Source organism: Sphaeramia orbicularis, chromosome 7 (genome assembly GCF_902148855.1).
Source record: "Sphaeramia orbicularis chromosome 7, fSphaOr1.1, whole genome shotgun sequence".
In the NCBI taxonomy this organism is placed as follows: Eukaryota; Metazoa; Chordata; class Actinopteri; order Kurtiformes; family Apogonidae; genus Sphaeramia; species Sphaeramia orbicularis.
In genome coordinates, this window is record NC_043963.1 from 37881880 (window position 1) to 37895623 (window position 13744).

The 13744-nt window shown below is 36.6% G+C and overlaps 1 protein-coding gene and 1 long non-coding RNA gene across 2 annotated transcripts; both read right to left on the reverse strand.

Annotated features, from left to right (window-relative positions):
- Positions 1-143: 143 nt before the first annotated feature.
- LOC115422470 (serine/arginine repetitive matrix protein 2-like) lies at positions 144-10602 on the reverse strand. Its single transcript, XM_030138823.1, has 11 exons — positions 10582-10602; positions 6676-6747; positions 5237-5367; positions 4777-4784; positions 4341-4577; positions 4220-4260; positions 4089-4139; positions 3470-3645; positions 3249-3380; positions 368-481; positions 144-288 (listed from the first exon to the last, which is right to left on the reverse strand). The coding sequence occupies exons 1-11, from the start codon at positions 10600-10602 to the stop codon at positions 144-146; spliced, it is 1128 nt and encodes a 375-aa protein (XP_029994683.1).
- A 6-nt stretch (positions 10603-10608) lies between these two features.
- On the reverse strand, positions 10609-11184 carry LOC115422139 (uncharacterized). The gene is made up of 3 exons (XR_003935794.1): positions 11046-11184; positions 10880-10943; positions 10609-10780 (listed from the first exon to the last, which is right to left on the reverse strand). It is a non-coding gene; the product is annotated as an uncharacterized LOC115422139 (long non-coding RNA).
- Between the last annotated feature and the right edge of the window lie 2560 nt (positions 11185-13744).

Below are 13744 nucleotides of genomic sequence, written 5' to 3' on the forward strand. Positions count from 1 at the left end.
AAAGGATGAAGATGCAAAAGTTTTACAACAAAAAGTTTTATGTAATCATACAAAGAGTTCAGCGAGTTGATTTCAAGTCTTCTCTCTACACATACAACAAACACTTTAGAAATATGCTGATGGTGATATTTCATGAGCACAAATCATGACTCAGGGGCAGCATCATTAAGCTTCCACAAGTAGGTCAGTGTTATGACAGCGAGCAGCACGAGGAGGTAGACGCCGAGCAGCGCCCAGCGACAGCGATACAGCCACTGAGTCACAGGACGTTTCCACAGGGATCCAGACCTGAACAGAGCAAACACTCACAGCTTATCCACAGCCAATCACAGCCACCGAAGGCTTCTCTGCAAACACACTGACTTACGTTCCTGCAGAAAGTTGCCGGTAAATGTTTGGATTCTTTTTTTCTCTTTCTGCCTTTTTCTTGGACAGCGTGGCTTTGCTTCTATGTCTCTGTCGTAAAGTGTCCATCGGGGAGCTACAATAGAAACATATCAGTACATTTGTCTATTAGTCCAACAGATACACCAGTGCAATATCAAGCACATTATAGTAACAAACCTTCAGTTATTTGCCAGTTTATTGGATAAAATGGTTTCAATGGAGTGGTGGTCAACAGAATAGTGATGGTTTACTGGTGGGCGGATAGTCCTTAGTAGAAGTTTATAAATAAATAAATGTTGACTTACATTTAATAATAAAATTAACTGTACTTACAGTCACTGTTTTATTTCCATCTAATGTTGCCTTTTTAAAAAATTATCATAAATACATGATGTTATAGTTATTTTTGACGTACAAAAAAGTCCATATTCCCATGAATTCATCATGACATATTTATAGTGTTTATTAATGAACAGAGTTAAAGGTTTAAAAAGATAATTAAAATGTACTGTAACTCTGCTTCACCCTTAAAGACCCGAATCTCCACCGGCAACCATAAGCATCTACTGAACTAACTGTTTAATACCTGTTCATCCACTAATCCTGTAAATACATGTAAATAATTGGTGTAAAATGCAGTTTGTCATCTTTTCATGGTCATCAGATATGACCCATTTGGGTGTTCAGAGGCTCCGTAGTGAACGTGGAAACACCGTCATCTTCTACAACATTGATTCATCAGTAAAACCCATGGAACTGGATCAATAACAGTGGATGGAGACACTGGGTTTATGTTCAGTTTAATGCTCAGTTAATGACATCTTTTCTGAAAAAGTCACTTTTTCTTCTGTTTTCTCTGTTTTGATACAATAACCTTTGCACTAACTCTGAGTTTTTATAAATTTCTAAATCAAATATAGAAAATTAAATATAAGAAGATACAAGATTTTATTCTTATCTTTTAGATAGAACCTTTGCGGTCACCATAGGCAACCACACATTCACCAAAACCCAGATTGCCTGTGGTGTACCGCAGGGTTCAGTTTTAGGTCCGATTTTATTTTCTATTTATATGCTCCCACTCTGCAAGATTTTTAAGCGTCACAACATTTCCTTTCATTGCTATGCGGACGACACACAGATATACCTGCCCCTGAGACCGGATGACCCAAGAAGCCTAGCTGCTGTGTCTGGCTGCCTTAATGATGTAAACCGTTGGATGGCCCAGAACTTCCTGCAACTAAACAACTCTAAATCAGAAATCATACTGTTCGGTCCACCAAATTCCACCACTGCCATAAAAAACAGCCTTGGTCCTCTATCCTTGCGGAATCAGTGACATCTTTTAAATCACTTCTTCAAACACATTTTTATAGACTTGCTTTTATGTGATGTTTTTCCCTTTTTTTTAATTTTTTAAATTTGAATCTTATCCTGTTTGATTGTTGGTTTATATTCTCATACATGATGTTGTTTTATCTCACTCCTTTATTTTTGCACTGATTTGACAGCATCATGTTACGTTATCCCTGCCCTCTTTATTCCGATTCATTTAATTTATTCGAAGTGTCATGTTTCTGCATTGTTGTACACATCTCTCCTATTGTGTTGCTTCTGTTTTAGTGTTTTTACTTGCATCTGGTATCCTGTTGTGCCCTTTACTTGTCTGTCAAAAGCACTTTGTGAACTTTGTTTTTAAAAGGTGCTATATAAATAAAGCTATTATTATTATTATTATTATTATTATTATTATTATTATTATTATTATTTACAGTGAAAATTCAATATGTAGAAGGTAGTTTTATAATAAATGGTATTAAATCACTTAAGAAAGGTTAACTAGAGAGAAAAATTCAATTGGGAACTGACACAAAAGTAGCACTGGGTCTATATGGGATCAGGATAAGGATCAGGACAGAGCTGCACAATATTTGTTTGAGTATCATTATCGCAGTGTATGTGTGCGCGATAGTCAGTTCTTGCAATGCAGGAGGCAAATGAACTCAACATATTCTCATCTAATTTCAACCTGGGTACCTGACACACACTGTGCACAGCGATCCACCAATCACAATCGTTCTTAATCAGATTAGCGAAGCAGACCACGCCCCTGCACCTGGAGTGAGTCACTGGTTGAAAAATTGGTTGAAAAATGAGCAACAAACAGGAGAAAATCACCAAAAATTAAGACTTGGTGCCAAAAAGAAAAGTGTCAGTTATCTGGAATTATTTCTGCTACAAGAACGATGATATTGAAACACATGTTCTTTGTTGATAGTATCTTGCACCGGTTGCCACAACGAGAGGAAACACAAATAATTTGTTTGACCTTTTACGGTGGCACCACACAGCTATTATATCCTCCTGAGTATTTTTTCATATTGAAATATATGTCACAGGGTTAAAAAAAAATCGCGATGTCAGTTTTTTCCAATATTGTGCAGCCCTAGGTCAGGATAAACTTTATCGTCCCATACGGAAATTAGTTTTGGACAACACAGCCACCATAATAAACAGTACTGTGCAAAAGTCTTAGGCCTCCAGTTTTGTTAGTTTTACAGAGTTGAAATGAGCAAACATTTATTTCTAATTCTCTTTTCTTCAGATACAAATAACAAGTAATGTCACAAGTAATGTTGTAATAGCATCAGCTGTTGTCCAAAATGTTTAGTTATCTGATCAGCATTGGTCAGAATTGTGCAGTTGGTGCACCTGGTGAGTAGAAATACTTAATTACATTCCACCACTGAGTAAAACGCATTAACCTCCTTTTATGAGAGCAAGTCGGACATATTATGAAGGTTTTTCTGTTCTATTATCCACGTCCTGTGTGTCAGTGAGCAGTGGTTCTAAGCTCCTACTTTGTGTTCTGAGCGTCTCTGGAGGCCACTTGCTTCAAAGGTGGGCACTCTGGTTTTGGAATAGGAGCTGGATCCAGAGGAGGTGGAGGGGGCGGAGCTTCAGACGGTGTCTCAATTGGATCAACAAGTGGCCTGCAAGAGAAATGACAGAGAAAACAGCTCATCCTCACTGATCAGATAGATTATCATGTGAAGACCAAAGTGAAGGACGCCTCTGGGACCTGTCGTCCACGGAGCAGCTGTCGTCCTTAGTCATAGTGGAGCAGCTGGACTCGGAGCTGTGGGTTGGAGATGGGCAGGTGGAGGACTTCTTACTGGAGGATGATGATCCTCCACTGGTCTTCTTCTTTGAGTCTCGCTTTTTCTTTTCCGGAGCAGAGGAGGAAGAGGAAGGCATCTGTTTGGATTATTATTAAAGAAGAAGAGAAGAGAAGAGAAGAGAAAGAAAGAAGAGAAGAGAAGAGAAGAGAAAGAGAGAAGAAAGAGAAGAAAGAGAAGAGAAGAAAGAGAAAGAAGAAGGAAGAGAAGAATATGACAAAAGATAGATAAGATAAGATAAGATAAGATAAATAGAACAAGATAATAGATAAGATAGATAAGATAAGATAAGATAAGATAAGATAAGATAGATAAGATAAGATAAGATAGATAAGATAAGACAAGACCAAGTAATAAACATAATGAAATTGCAGTGTTTACAATACCAAAATACAGAAAACAAAGTTTGTAAAACAGACAGAACATTTAAGAGTGAAACAGGAAACATGAAAGAGTATCTTCTCTTTAAAGGACTTTTCTGTTCATTAAAACATGAGAGAATTCCGTGAAAGCCCTCCCTACCTGTGTCTGGTTGGTGATGACTGATATACTAACCCTGCGACGAAGGCTGCTCTAATGAAAAAAAGAAAAAACAAAGGATGAAGTGAAAAGCAGGTAGAAACTACAAAGTACAAAGTGAATAATGTGCATACCTGCTTTGAGCTGTTCATACTGTCGCTGCTCTCCTCTGTCTCTGAAACAACACATGATCATCAGTGAAATACTGCAAGTGACAGCAGAACAAAACCAACCCACTGGAGAAATCTGAGGAACCTGGTGACGCTCTGGTATAGATGATGTTTCTGGAGGACTTCTGCTGCTGGATCATCCTCCTGGCCTCCTTCAGCTCTGTCAAGTTCTTGTCATATCTCTTCCTCAGATCTCCACGTGAGACACCATGAGCTCCACGGCCCGGCTGACTCGAGCCTCCTGTCCACAGGAAGTACACAGCGATGGAAAGAGGTGATGATTCAGCAGGTGTTTTGGAGGAAACAGACCCTGAGGTGTACACTATATAACACATGTGCAGAAATACCACATGTATTTAAAAGAACACTAAATCTAGGGTGCACCATATGTGAAAGTTGTACTTATTGGATGTGTTAACTGTTATTTATTGCTACTGCATTGTCACTGCATTTATTGCGAATGATGTGTCAATTTTTTATGTCGTTTTAACTGGGACGCCAGGAAGACTGGCAACCATTACGGTGGAAGCTAATGGGGATCCCCAATAAAAAATAAACACTGTTACTTTTAACAAACTGTTATGCGTTATCATTTGAAACCTGTTTTGCAAAGTGTGAGTTTCTAGGGGAGTTTATTTTCTCTGTAAGTGGAATTTGTCTCCACTTAACTTAAAGTTGTAGATCATCTGAGCTAAAAGCTTTATTTTCTGGGTAATATGTTTTTTTCATTCACAGGATGTCTGTGTCGGTTCTCATTTGCTCAGGTCATTTTTCTTCTGGGTAGTTCTTCTCGGTTCAACTGGACTGGTTTAGCTTTGCTGAAAATGCTTCATCTCTTATCCAAGAGACTTCTTCAGTTCATAGGATAATAGTTTGTGCTACTTTGTTGATTTCTATATTAACAAACAGATTAACAGGTAGTATAAACATTTGAATTCCATAATAAGGGCCTTTTGTGGATTCATTAAGTAGAACTTGTACCTGATGCACAGCTCCGAGCACCTCCGCTGTGTTGGAGATCCGTTCAACGGTTCCTCCGAGGATGTCCAGAGACAGCTCCAGCTTCTGCAGGATTTACTGCGCTTACTGTCCAGACACAGGGCCTTCAGAGTCTGCAAACACACAAACACACTGTAGCACACAGGTCTGCACTGCATTATGAAACCCATAAAGACCTAGTGCTATGTGATAATCTGCATTTTTATAATATTCCTCCGTATTTTGCATTTTTTTCAGTGAAAATCATGCATTTTCCTATATTTAAGGCAAGTTTATTTGTATAGCACATTTCAGCAACAAGGCAATTCAACTTGCTTCACACAGGACATTGAAATACAACAACAGGGGAAAAGAAACACATTTAAACAGTATAAAGAAACATGTAAAAGGTGATTAAAAACAGCAAGTAAGAAAAAAACACATAAACCAAAAATATAAAAACACACAATATTAAAGTAAGAGTTGCAGTGCAGAGTTTCGAAGGAGAATAAAAAATTTAAAAAGTAAAAAGCCTTTTAGTCAGCGCGGCAGCAGTGAACGGTGAGTCTTTAACCTGGACTTAAAAGAACTCAGATCTCAGCACGAGTGATATTTTCTGTAGTTTGTTCCAGATATACGGAGCATAGAAACTGAACGCTGATCTCCATGTTAGTTCTGACTTGGGAACACAGAGCAGACCTGCACCACGACACCTGAGTGGTCTGGATGGTTCATACTGGACTAGAAGGTCTCTGATGGATTCTGGCCTAAACCATTCAGTGCTTTATATGCTAGGAAGAGAATTTTAAAGTCTATTCTGTGAGAGACAGGGAGCCAGTGTAGAGACCTCAGAACTGGACTGATGTGGTCCACTCTCTTGTTTTAGGGAGGACTCGAGCAGCAGCATTCTGGATCAGCTGCAGTCGTCGAATAGACTTTTTAGGCAGACCAGAGAAGATACTGTCACAGTAGTCAACTCCACTAAACATAAATGCATGGACAGTTTTTTCAAGGTTCTACTGCGACATCAGTCCTTTATCCTAGAAATATTCTTGAGAATTTGTAATTTAATTAACTGATCACATCAGTGTTCATAAAACCTCAGATTAAAGTTGTGGGTTTGTTATGTCAGAACAGAGAAAACTGAAGAAAAAGTGACTTTTTCAGCAAAGATACCCATAACTGAACATAAACCCAGTGTGTCCATTCACTGTCAGTGATCAAACTCCATGAGTTTTACTGGTGAATCATTTTGTAGAAAGCAAGAGCAGTATTTACATGTATGTATTGGGTTAATATTACAGTTTATATATTTCCAGTTTATCTGATGTCTCTCCCTGTGAGGTCTGGGTTCTAGATCAGTCAGGGGTCAGGCTGGGGGTCTCTGCGTACCTCCAGGGCTCTCTGCCGTCTGGTCAGCTCCAGTTGGATGTTCTCCTCACCAGGTTTCGGGCGTGTTCCTGCCGCAGCCTCTGCTTCAGGGTGTACTGATCACAGCGGAACGCCAGAGTGATCTGAGAGAAGGCAGTCTGAACACAAAACACTCTGCACACATGTACTCCCACACACATCACCGTTTATGGTTCAGCATTTAGGAGTTATACTACCAAACAATTCAACCTGTAAAGACAATATTATACAGCAACGCGTTCAGATCTGACGTAGAAGCGACTCAGTGTCAGATTGTTCCAGTGGGACATGTTCAGTTCCATCTGTTTGCTGGTTTGTTCGTCAGCAGGATTATATTAAACTATACTGATGGATTTTATGAAGCATGGACAGAGAAGGAACCCATTAAGTTCCAATAATGGAACTTTTTTTCCATCTTTTCAACATTGTAAGTTGGTAATTTAGTAATAAACGCCAAAATTAACTTATAACAGTTTATCTGTGAATAAATTGTCAAACAATTAGGTTTTTTTTTACAATATAAGTTGAGTAAATAAAAATTTCACCAACTTTTTTTTTTTTTTTGTTACCATCATGCATTTTCAACTGTTTAGATTGAAAATTATAGAATTATCAGGGTTCATACAGGTGCTTGAAATCCTTGAAAATGCTTGAATTTCAATGTTGTGTTTTCAAGGTCTGAAAAGTGCTTGAATTTTAGTTTAAGTGCTTGCAATTATAACTCTGTGATGTGGTTTATTTCTTTATTTTTCATATTAACTCTGCCAGGTTAGATGCCAAGCCAAAGCTTCTTACAGAGGTGAAACATTCTGAAAAATAAAACTTTTGTCAAAAAAGAAAATTAGCGGATGTTCTCAGGTCGACTCCAGGTAAATTTTTATCTTAATCTTTGGCTCAGTGCGAGTGTGTCTGAAGAACGCCAAGTGTCTTCTCTTTTTAATGAAATTTTGTGTTCTCCTTGACTTTTTGCTACTACAACATATTCGATGTTTATTGCATAGTTCAATGTACATCATTGTGATGAATAAATAAATCCTGAGTATATGTATTCCTATAGGTAGTATTTGACCCCAGCGATAAGGCACTGTGCTGGAAAAATTTCAAAATAACCCTTAATGTGCTTGAATTGACCTTGAAAACTATGTATAATCCTGATTATAGACAGATACTGACTTCATAAAGTCTTATGTAAGTACATTTTGGGTCTATAAAGGAGACAGTTATGTACACTGGTATATTCAGAGATGCACAATGTACTATGGAGGAGTTTTTTGTGTCCATCATACTCGGCCAGGTAATTATACCTGACCTGTGTTTTTTCCATCATCCTGTCCACTTGACTGTACATTAGTGCAAGTTAATTATTTCTTCTACTGCTATGGTGTCCTTTTATGATGAAATACATTTCATACACACTGATGAGCCATAACATTATAATTACTGACAGGCAAAATGGTATTCATTCAGATTATCTCATTCCAGTGGGACCTGTCAGTGGTGGATATATTAGGCAGCAAGTGAACATTTAGCCCTCGAAGTTAATGTGTTGGAAACAGTAAAAATGGGCAGGAGTAGAGATCGGAGTAAATTGACAGAAGAGAAAAATTGGGATGAATCACTGGGTCAGATCATCTCCAGATCTAGTTGTTCATTTCCAGTGTAAAGTGTTTAGTACCTCCAAAAGTAACTAAGAACAACAACCAGATCTCAACCATCGAGCATCTATGGCAGGGTCTCAAACTCATTTCCTCAGGGGCCACATTCAGCACAATTTGATCTCCAGCGGGCCAGACCAGTAAATAGCAGAAGAGCCTATAAATAATGACAACTCCAAATTTTTTAGTGCAAAAAATAACATTAGATGATGAAACTACGTCTATCCAAAACAAAAACGATGTGAATAACTGGAAAAAAATGAAATTTCTGAAGAGAAACAAGTACAATTTTATCAATATTATGCCTCAACTAATGATTTCTACATGTGCATTACAGATCACAACTACCAAGACACAAAACAGGCAGAATATTGTTGAAATTGCACTTATTTCGCTTTACACATTCCAGGTTGTTTCATATTTGTTAAGGTTATTGACATTTATTGTTAAAGGATATCAGAATTTTATGTTCTTTGCAATAAATCAAAGAGAAAAAAATTGGTGTTGCCATTATTCATAAGCATAATGTCATATTATTTTTTTCACATTAAACCAAGAAGAAACTTTGGAGTCATTATTTCTAGATTATGCTGTATTTTTGAGTTTGATGCCCTTGACTGTTAACATCTTCAGGGTAATTTTTGCATTTTGCAGTTTGTAAATTCATCCCGCGGGACAGATTGGACCCTTTGGTGGGCCGTTTTGGCCCCTGGGCCGCATGTTTGACACCTGTGATCTATGGGATCATAACATTATCACCACCTGTCTAATATTATGTAGGTTTCCCTTTTTCCTCTAAACCAGTTCTGACCCGAGGCCTGGACTCCATTAGATCTCTGAAAGTGTACTGTGGTATCTGGACCAAGACGTTCGCAGCAGATCAATGAAGTCCTGGAAGTAGAGGTGGACCTCCATGGATTAGATTATTTGTCCACACCTCGCACAGATGATCAAAGGTCCTGAGATTGGAATGTCCCTCCTTAATCCATTTATGGTCTGTACTAAAACCACTGCAGACCAGGAACAAACAACAAGACCTGCTGTTGTGGAGATGCTCTGACCTAATCATTACCGTTACAGTATGGACCTGGTCAAAGTCACCTTATATACCTTATGTTTCTCATTTGCTGCTTCAAACACATCAGCTTCACCTGCTGCCTAATATATTAAACCCAGTAAAAGGTCCCATTGTAATGAAATAATCAATAACATTCAGCGTCTCCTGTCAGTGGATATGATGTTATGGCTGATCAGTGTACATTTGAGTTTTACTGTTAAATCATAAATGTAGATGTTAGGCCAGTCCATGATGTATTCTATGACTTCTGGAACATTTGCTTTGCAAAAAGAATTTCATTCATTCATTCATTCATTCATTCATTTATTCTTTCCAATCTAAGATGACTCCTCCTAGTACTTTAAATTGAATGTGCAATAACTGCTATACATCACAGTAATTTAATTCAAATGTGCAATAATTGTTTACCCTCAGGACTCTTATCATTACTATTACCCCTTTTTATATAATCTCTATTGTTACAAATGTGCATCTGAGCTGTAAGTGCAATAACTGTTTTCTTGTAGGTTTTAGCTGTTTTATGTTTTGTATCTGCTGGTTCTTTTGTCATAGCTTTACTTTTTGTTCAAGCTCCCTTTTACGATTCAGGGAAATGCACAAGAATTCCAATCACCTATACTGCAATGTATCTGTGCAAATGGCAAATAAAGTCTATTCAGTTCTGGAAAAGAGCGGGATGTAGAAAACTTATGATACCTGCCCTTTTCTTAAACATCTGCTTACATCAGGTAAGTTGCCATTACAGCTATTACAGTAAACAGTTTACATGATAGTCAATGAAAATAAACAAATCCAAAGTCCATAAGCAAAATTATTTCATTACATGTTTATAAAGCTTCTCTATCTCTCCTTATACAACTTCTTAAACTGAAAAATATAGTACAGCTCTTCTCTTCCATTGCCAAAGAATTCCACATTCTGACACTCACAACAGAAACACACATTTGCTTTACATTAGTCCGAACCCTTTGCTGTTTAAGATTAAACCTCCTTCTATGTTTTTCATCCTGTGACACTAAATAAATCAAAGGTCTGTTTCTCGCTCTAAACACAATCAACAATGTCCTTCCACCATTTCCACAAATTAATATATGAAAACTCATCAGAAAGGAGGAAAATCTAATGTTTAACTCTTAAAACATCCTGAAACCTCAGTATAAAAACTAAACCGAAGTCCATGAGTACATTTAATGTGTGTGACTTACCTCCAGGTCCTTCTCTGACATCTACACTGTCAGATAAAAAGAAAATTGGACAGTTATTAAGCGGTCAGTGACACCAGTGCATATGTCAACTACCCTGTATCAGGTTCTGATGCTGGTCTGGGTCACCTGTTGAGTCCCACCCGCTCTATGATGGACAGGTCATTCCAGCTTGTGATTGGCTGTTCCTCTTGACTGGTCTCTGTTCAATAAAAAAAAGAATCCAGTTGAAATAGATCCACAATACCAGTCAATAGTTCTTTAGTTAATGACACATATCCTCTGGTGTAATAATTGTCACCTTCGTCGCTGTCATCACTACCAGCCATCGTGGACAGACTGAAACTGTTTGTCTCTGCATCAGCCTGAGTTCAGACAGATGCAGTGTATTATTACAAGACACAGTTGTTTATGAGTATTAACAGGGGATGATAAGAACAGCTGATACTCTACGTTATCAGACTCACCTGAACGCTCATCACTGACGTCTTCAAAATAATCCAAGTATCATAATAATAATAATAATAATAATAATAATAATAATAATAATAATCCAAATGTGATTAACTCATTCAGATATTCTCATTTCTTTACTGTTGTTGAAAAAAAAGCAGGTATTTCTGCAGGTGTCTGTCCACCTTTGGTCCATTTCCTGCCTCTGCCTTTCTCCTGTCCTGAGAATAGATAATCCTATTAAGAGATCCACAGTCAGAGCAGAGCAGGACGCACGTTCCAAGAGGCTCATGGGTAGTGGCGGCTCCCTCCCTGTTGCTATGTTTTTATCTATAACAAATAAATATAAGCAGGATCCCAGGTGGTCAGTCGAAAGTACCACAGCAGCAGTTCTCACCGCAAAGAAAAGGAAAAAAAAAAAAAAAAAAAAACATTTTACGCAACATTTGATCCACACAGGCCAGAGAGGGGATATTTGACTTCAATAATAAAACTGTAGCCACACTGAAAGGGATGGTAAATATTAATATATGTAGTCCCACAAGATCCACGAGAGTGGAGTTTAATTAAGAGCCCCATGGACATGACCAGGCACTATTTTAATCTGAGATTATAATTAATCATAATTTTATTGAAATACTATGAAGCCTAACCCATAATAAAAATAATACCAACAATTACAAGTCTAAGGAGTAAACAAAAAATAAATAAATAAATAAAATGGATTTAATGCTTACCTAGAAAAAAAAAATCTTTATCTTAGTCTTAATACATAGTCCATAACTAAACCAAGGGTGGTTTTAATAAACAATAAGTTTATTTATTCACTAAATTTTAAATAATTTCAGGGTAAAAATTGAATGAATGAATGTAAAACAAATAAATAATTTACTCAATTATTTTAATAATGAAATTAACTGTAAAGTCACTGTTTATCAGTTCCATCTAATCCTGTTGCCTTTTTAGATAATTTATCATCAGTAAATAAAGTTTAATTATGTTCTAGTTGTTTTTGATGTACAAAAAAGCCCAAAATTCCATGAATTTATCATTACCTATTTATAGTGTTATTAATGAACAGAGTTAAAAGTCTAAAAAATAATAATTGACATGTACTGTAACTCTGCTTAAGCAAATCTGTAATGACATCTGATACTTTAATGGATCAAAAAATGTATTTGTTTTTGTAAAAGATTTCAAAAATCTGACAATCTTTCACAAATATTTAACAAGCTTTAAAGTACTTTTGGTTAAGTTAAATATTTTGGTTGTTTTAAGTAAATTTGACTGTTTATTTTAAAAACTTACCATACTTTAAATGTATTTGGGTCACTTTTTAAGTGGTTATATTTTTTACAGTGTCCACACATCTCAGGTTTACTTCAATACATTATCATTTTATTTGCATTTTAATGCATCTGTTGGCACTGGATTTCAATTGTACTCTGTATCTTAATGTGTTTGCTTGTGGCAACTATGACTTTAACTTTATTTCCTCGCACAGTGATTCATAAAGTCAACTTTTTAACTCAACGTGACCTTATGATTTGAGTGACTTTAGTAAAGAAAACTATTTTTCCGAGGCTCCATAGGTCGGAGGTCAACATTAACTCTGTTGGCAACACAAAGGAAAGTTAATCTCATAATATTTCTTTACTTTGGAAGCTAAAAATAAAGTAAAATTAAATGAAGAACTTTTTTTTAATAAAATAGGGATGCGATTTTGTACCTATCTTGCAACATCCATTTGACAAATAATTCTTGCATAGCATATACTTCTCATTTTATTGTCAAACCCTTCCTTATAACACATTAGATGTATGCAAACATTATAATAAACAACATAAATAGATTTACACTGCTGTGGCTACATTAAAGAGCAATGGTTCAGAAGCTGTAACACTGAGCTTTTCTGGAGACGTTCTGCCTCTAGAGGTCACTAAAAGTTGAAGATCTTCTGACTAACACTGTGTCGAGCAGGAAAAAACAACCAATTCGCACAGCAACACTTCCTTCAATATGACAAAGCTTTTCAACACTGACTGCACTGTGGTCAAAGACTGAAACCAGACAGAGGCCATTTGTAACTTATCTGCTACTTTACAATTCTGTGTGTGTTTTTGCTCAGGGATTAGATTTCCAGCTCATATTTTACATTGTTAGTGTTATTGTTACAAGACGCAGGTGAGACAAATACAGGAACATATGAATTTATTTATAACCTCAAAGAAAACTGCCTCAAATATACAGAAGAGAGAAACAAAGCAGATACAAAGATGTAACCTTGTATATTTACAGAACCATCACGACTTATTAATTTACACAGCATCTCAAACTGTAAGAAAAATGTGGTACCCTCACGTAATGCAAGTCATTAAATGCAATGCAAGAACCGTCATTAAATAAAACTCTTCCAGTGTGTAGCAGCTACATATAACCCTGTAGTCACTTATTTTAAATCCAGCTGATTCTTCATCAATGTATCACAGTTAAAGTATATTTACTGAGATGTAATAAAAGAGCATTACCAGGTTATTGGAGCTTATTTCCTTATCAAAGCTGTCACTGTAAATATTAAAAATCAACATGCAGTTCAGTGGAAGTCTGTATGAAACCGATATTTCATTTCCTTAATCACATACAACAAGTGCAAGAGACTGGTGTATTAACAGAATGGATGAAACTGATTACACTTCGGTTGATAAATAAATAT

Excerpts from the sequence above, each read along its gene's own strand:
- LOC115422470 (XM_030138823.1), bottom strand. The coding sequence starts at position 10,602 with ATGTCAGAGAAGGACCTGGAG. Across the intron at positions 4,140-4,219 it reads GTATGAACAGCTCAAAGCAG|AGCAGCCTTCGTCGCAGGGT; the intron begins GTATGCACATTA and ends TTTTTTCATTAG. Across the intron at positions 482-3,248 it reads AGAGACGCTCAGAACACAAA|CTCCCCGATGGACACTTTAC; the intron begins GTAGGAGCTTAG and ends TTTCTATTGTAG.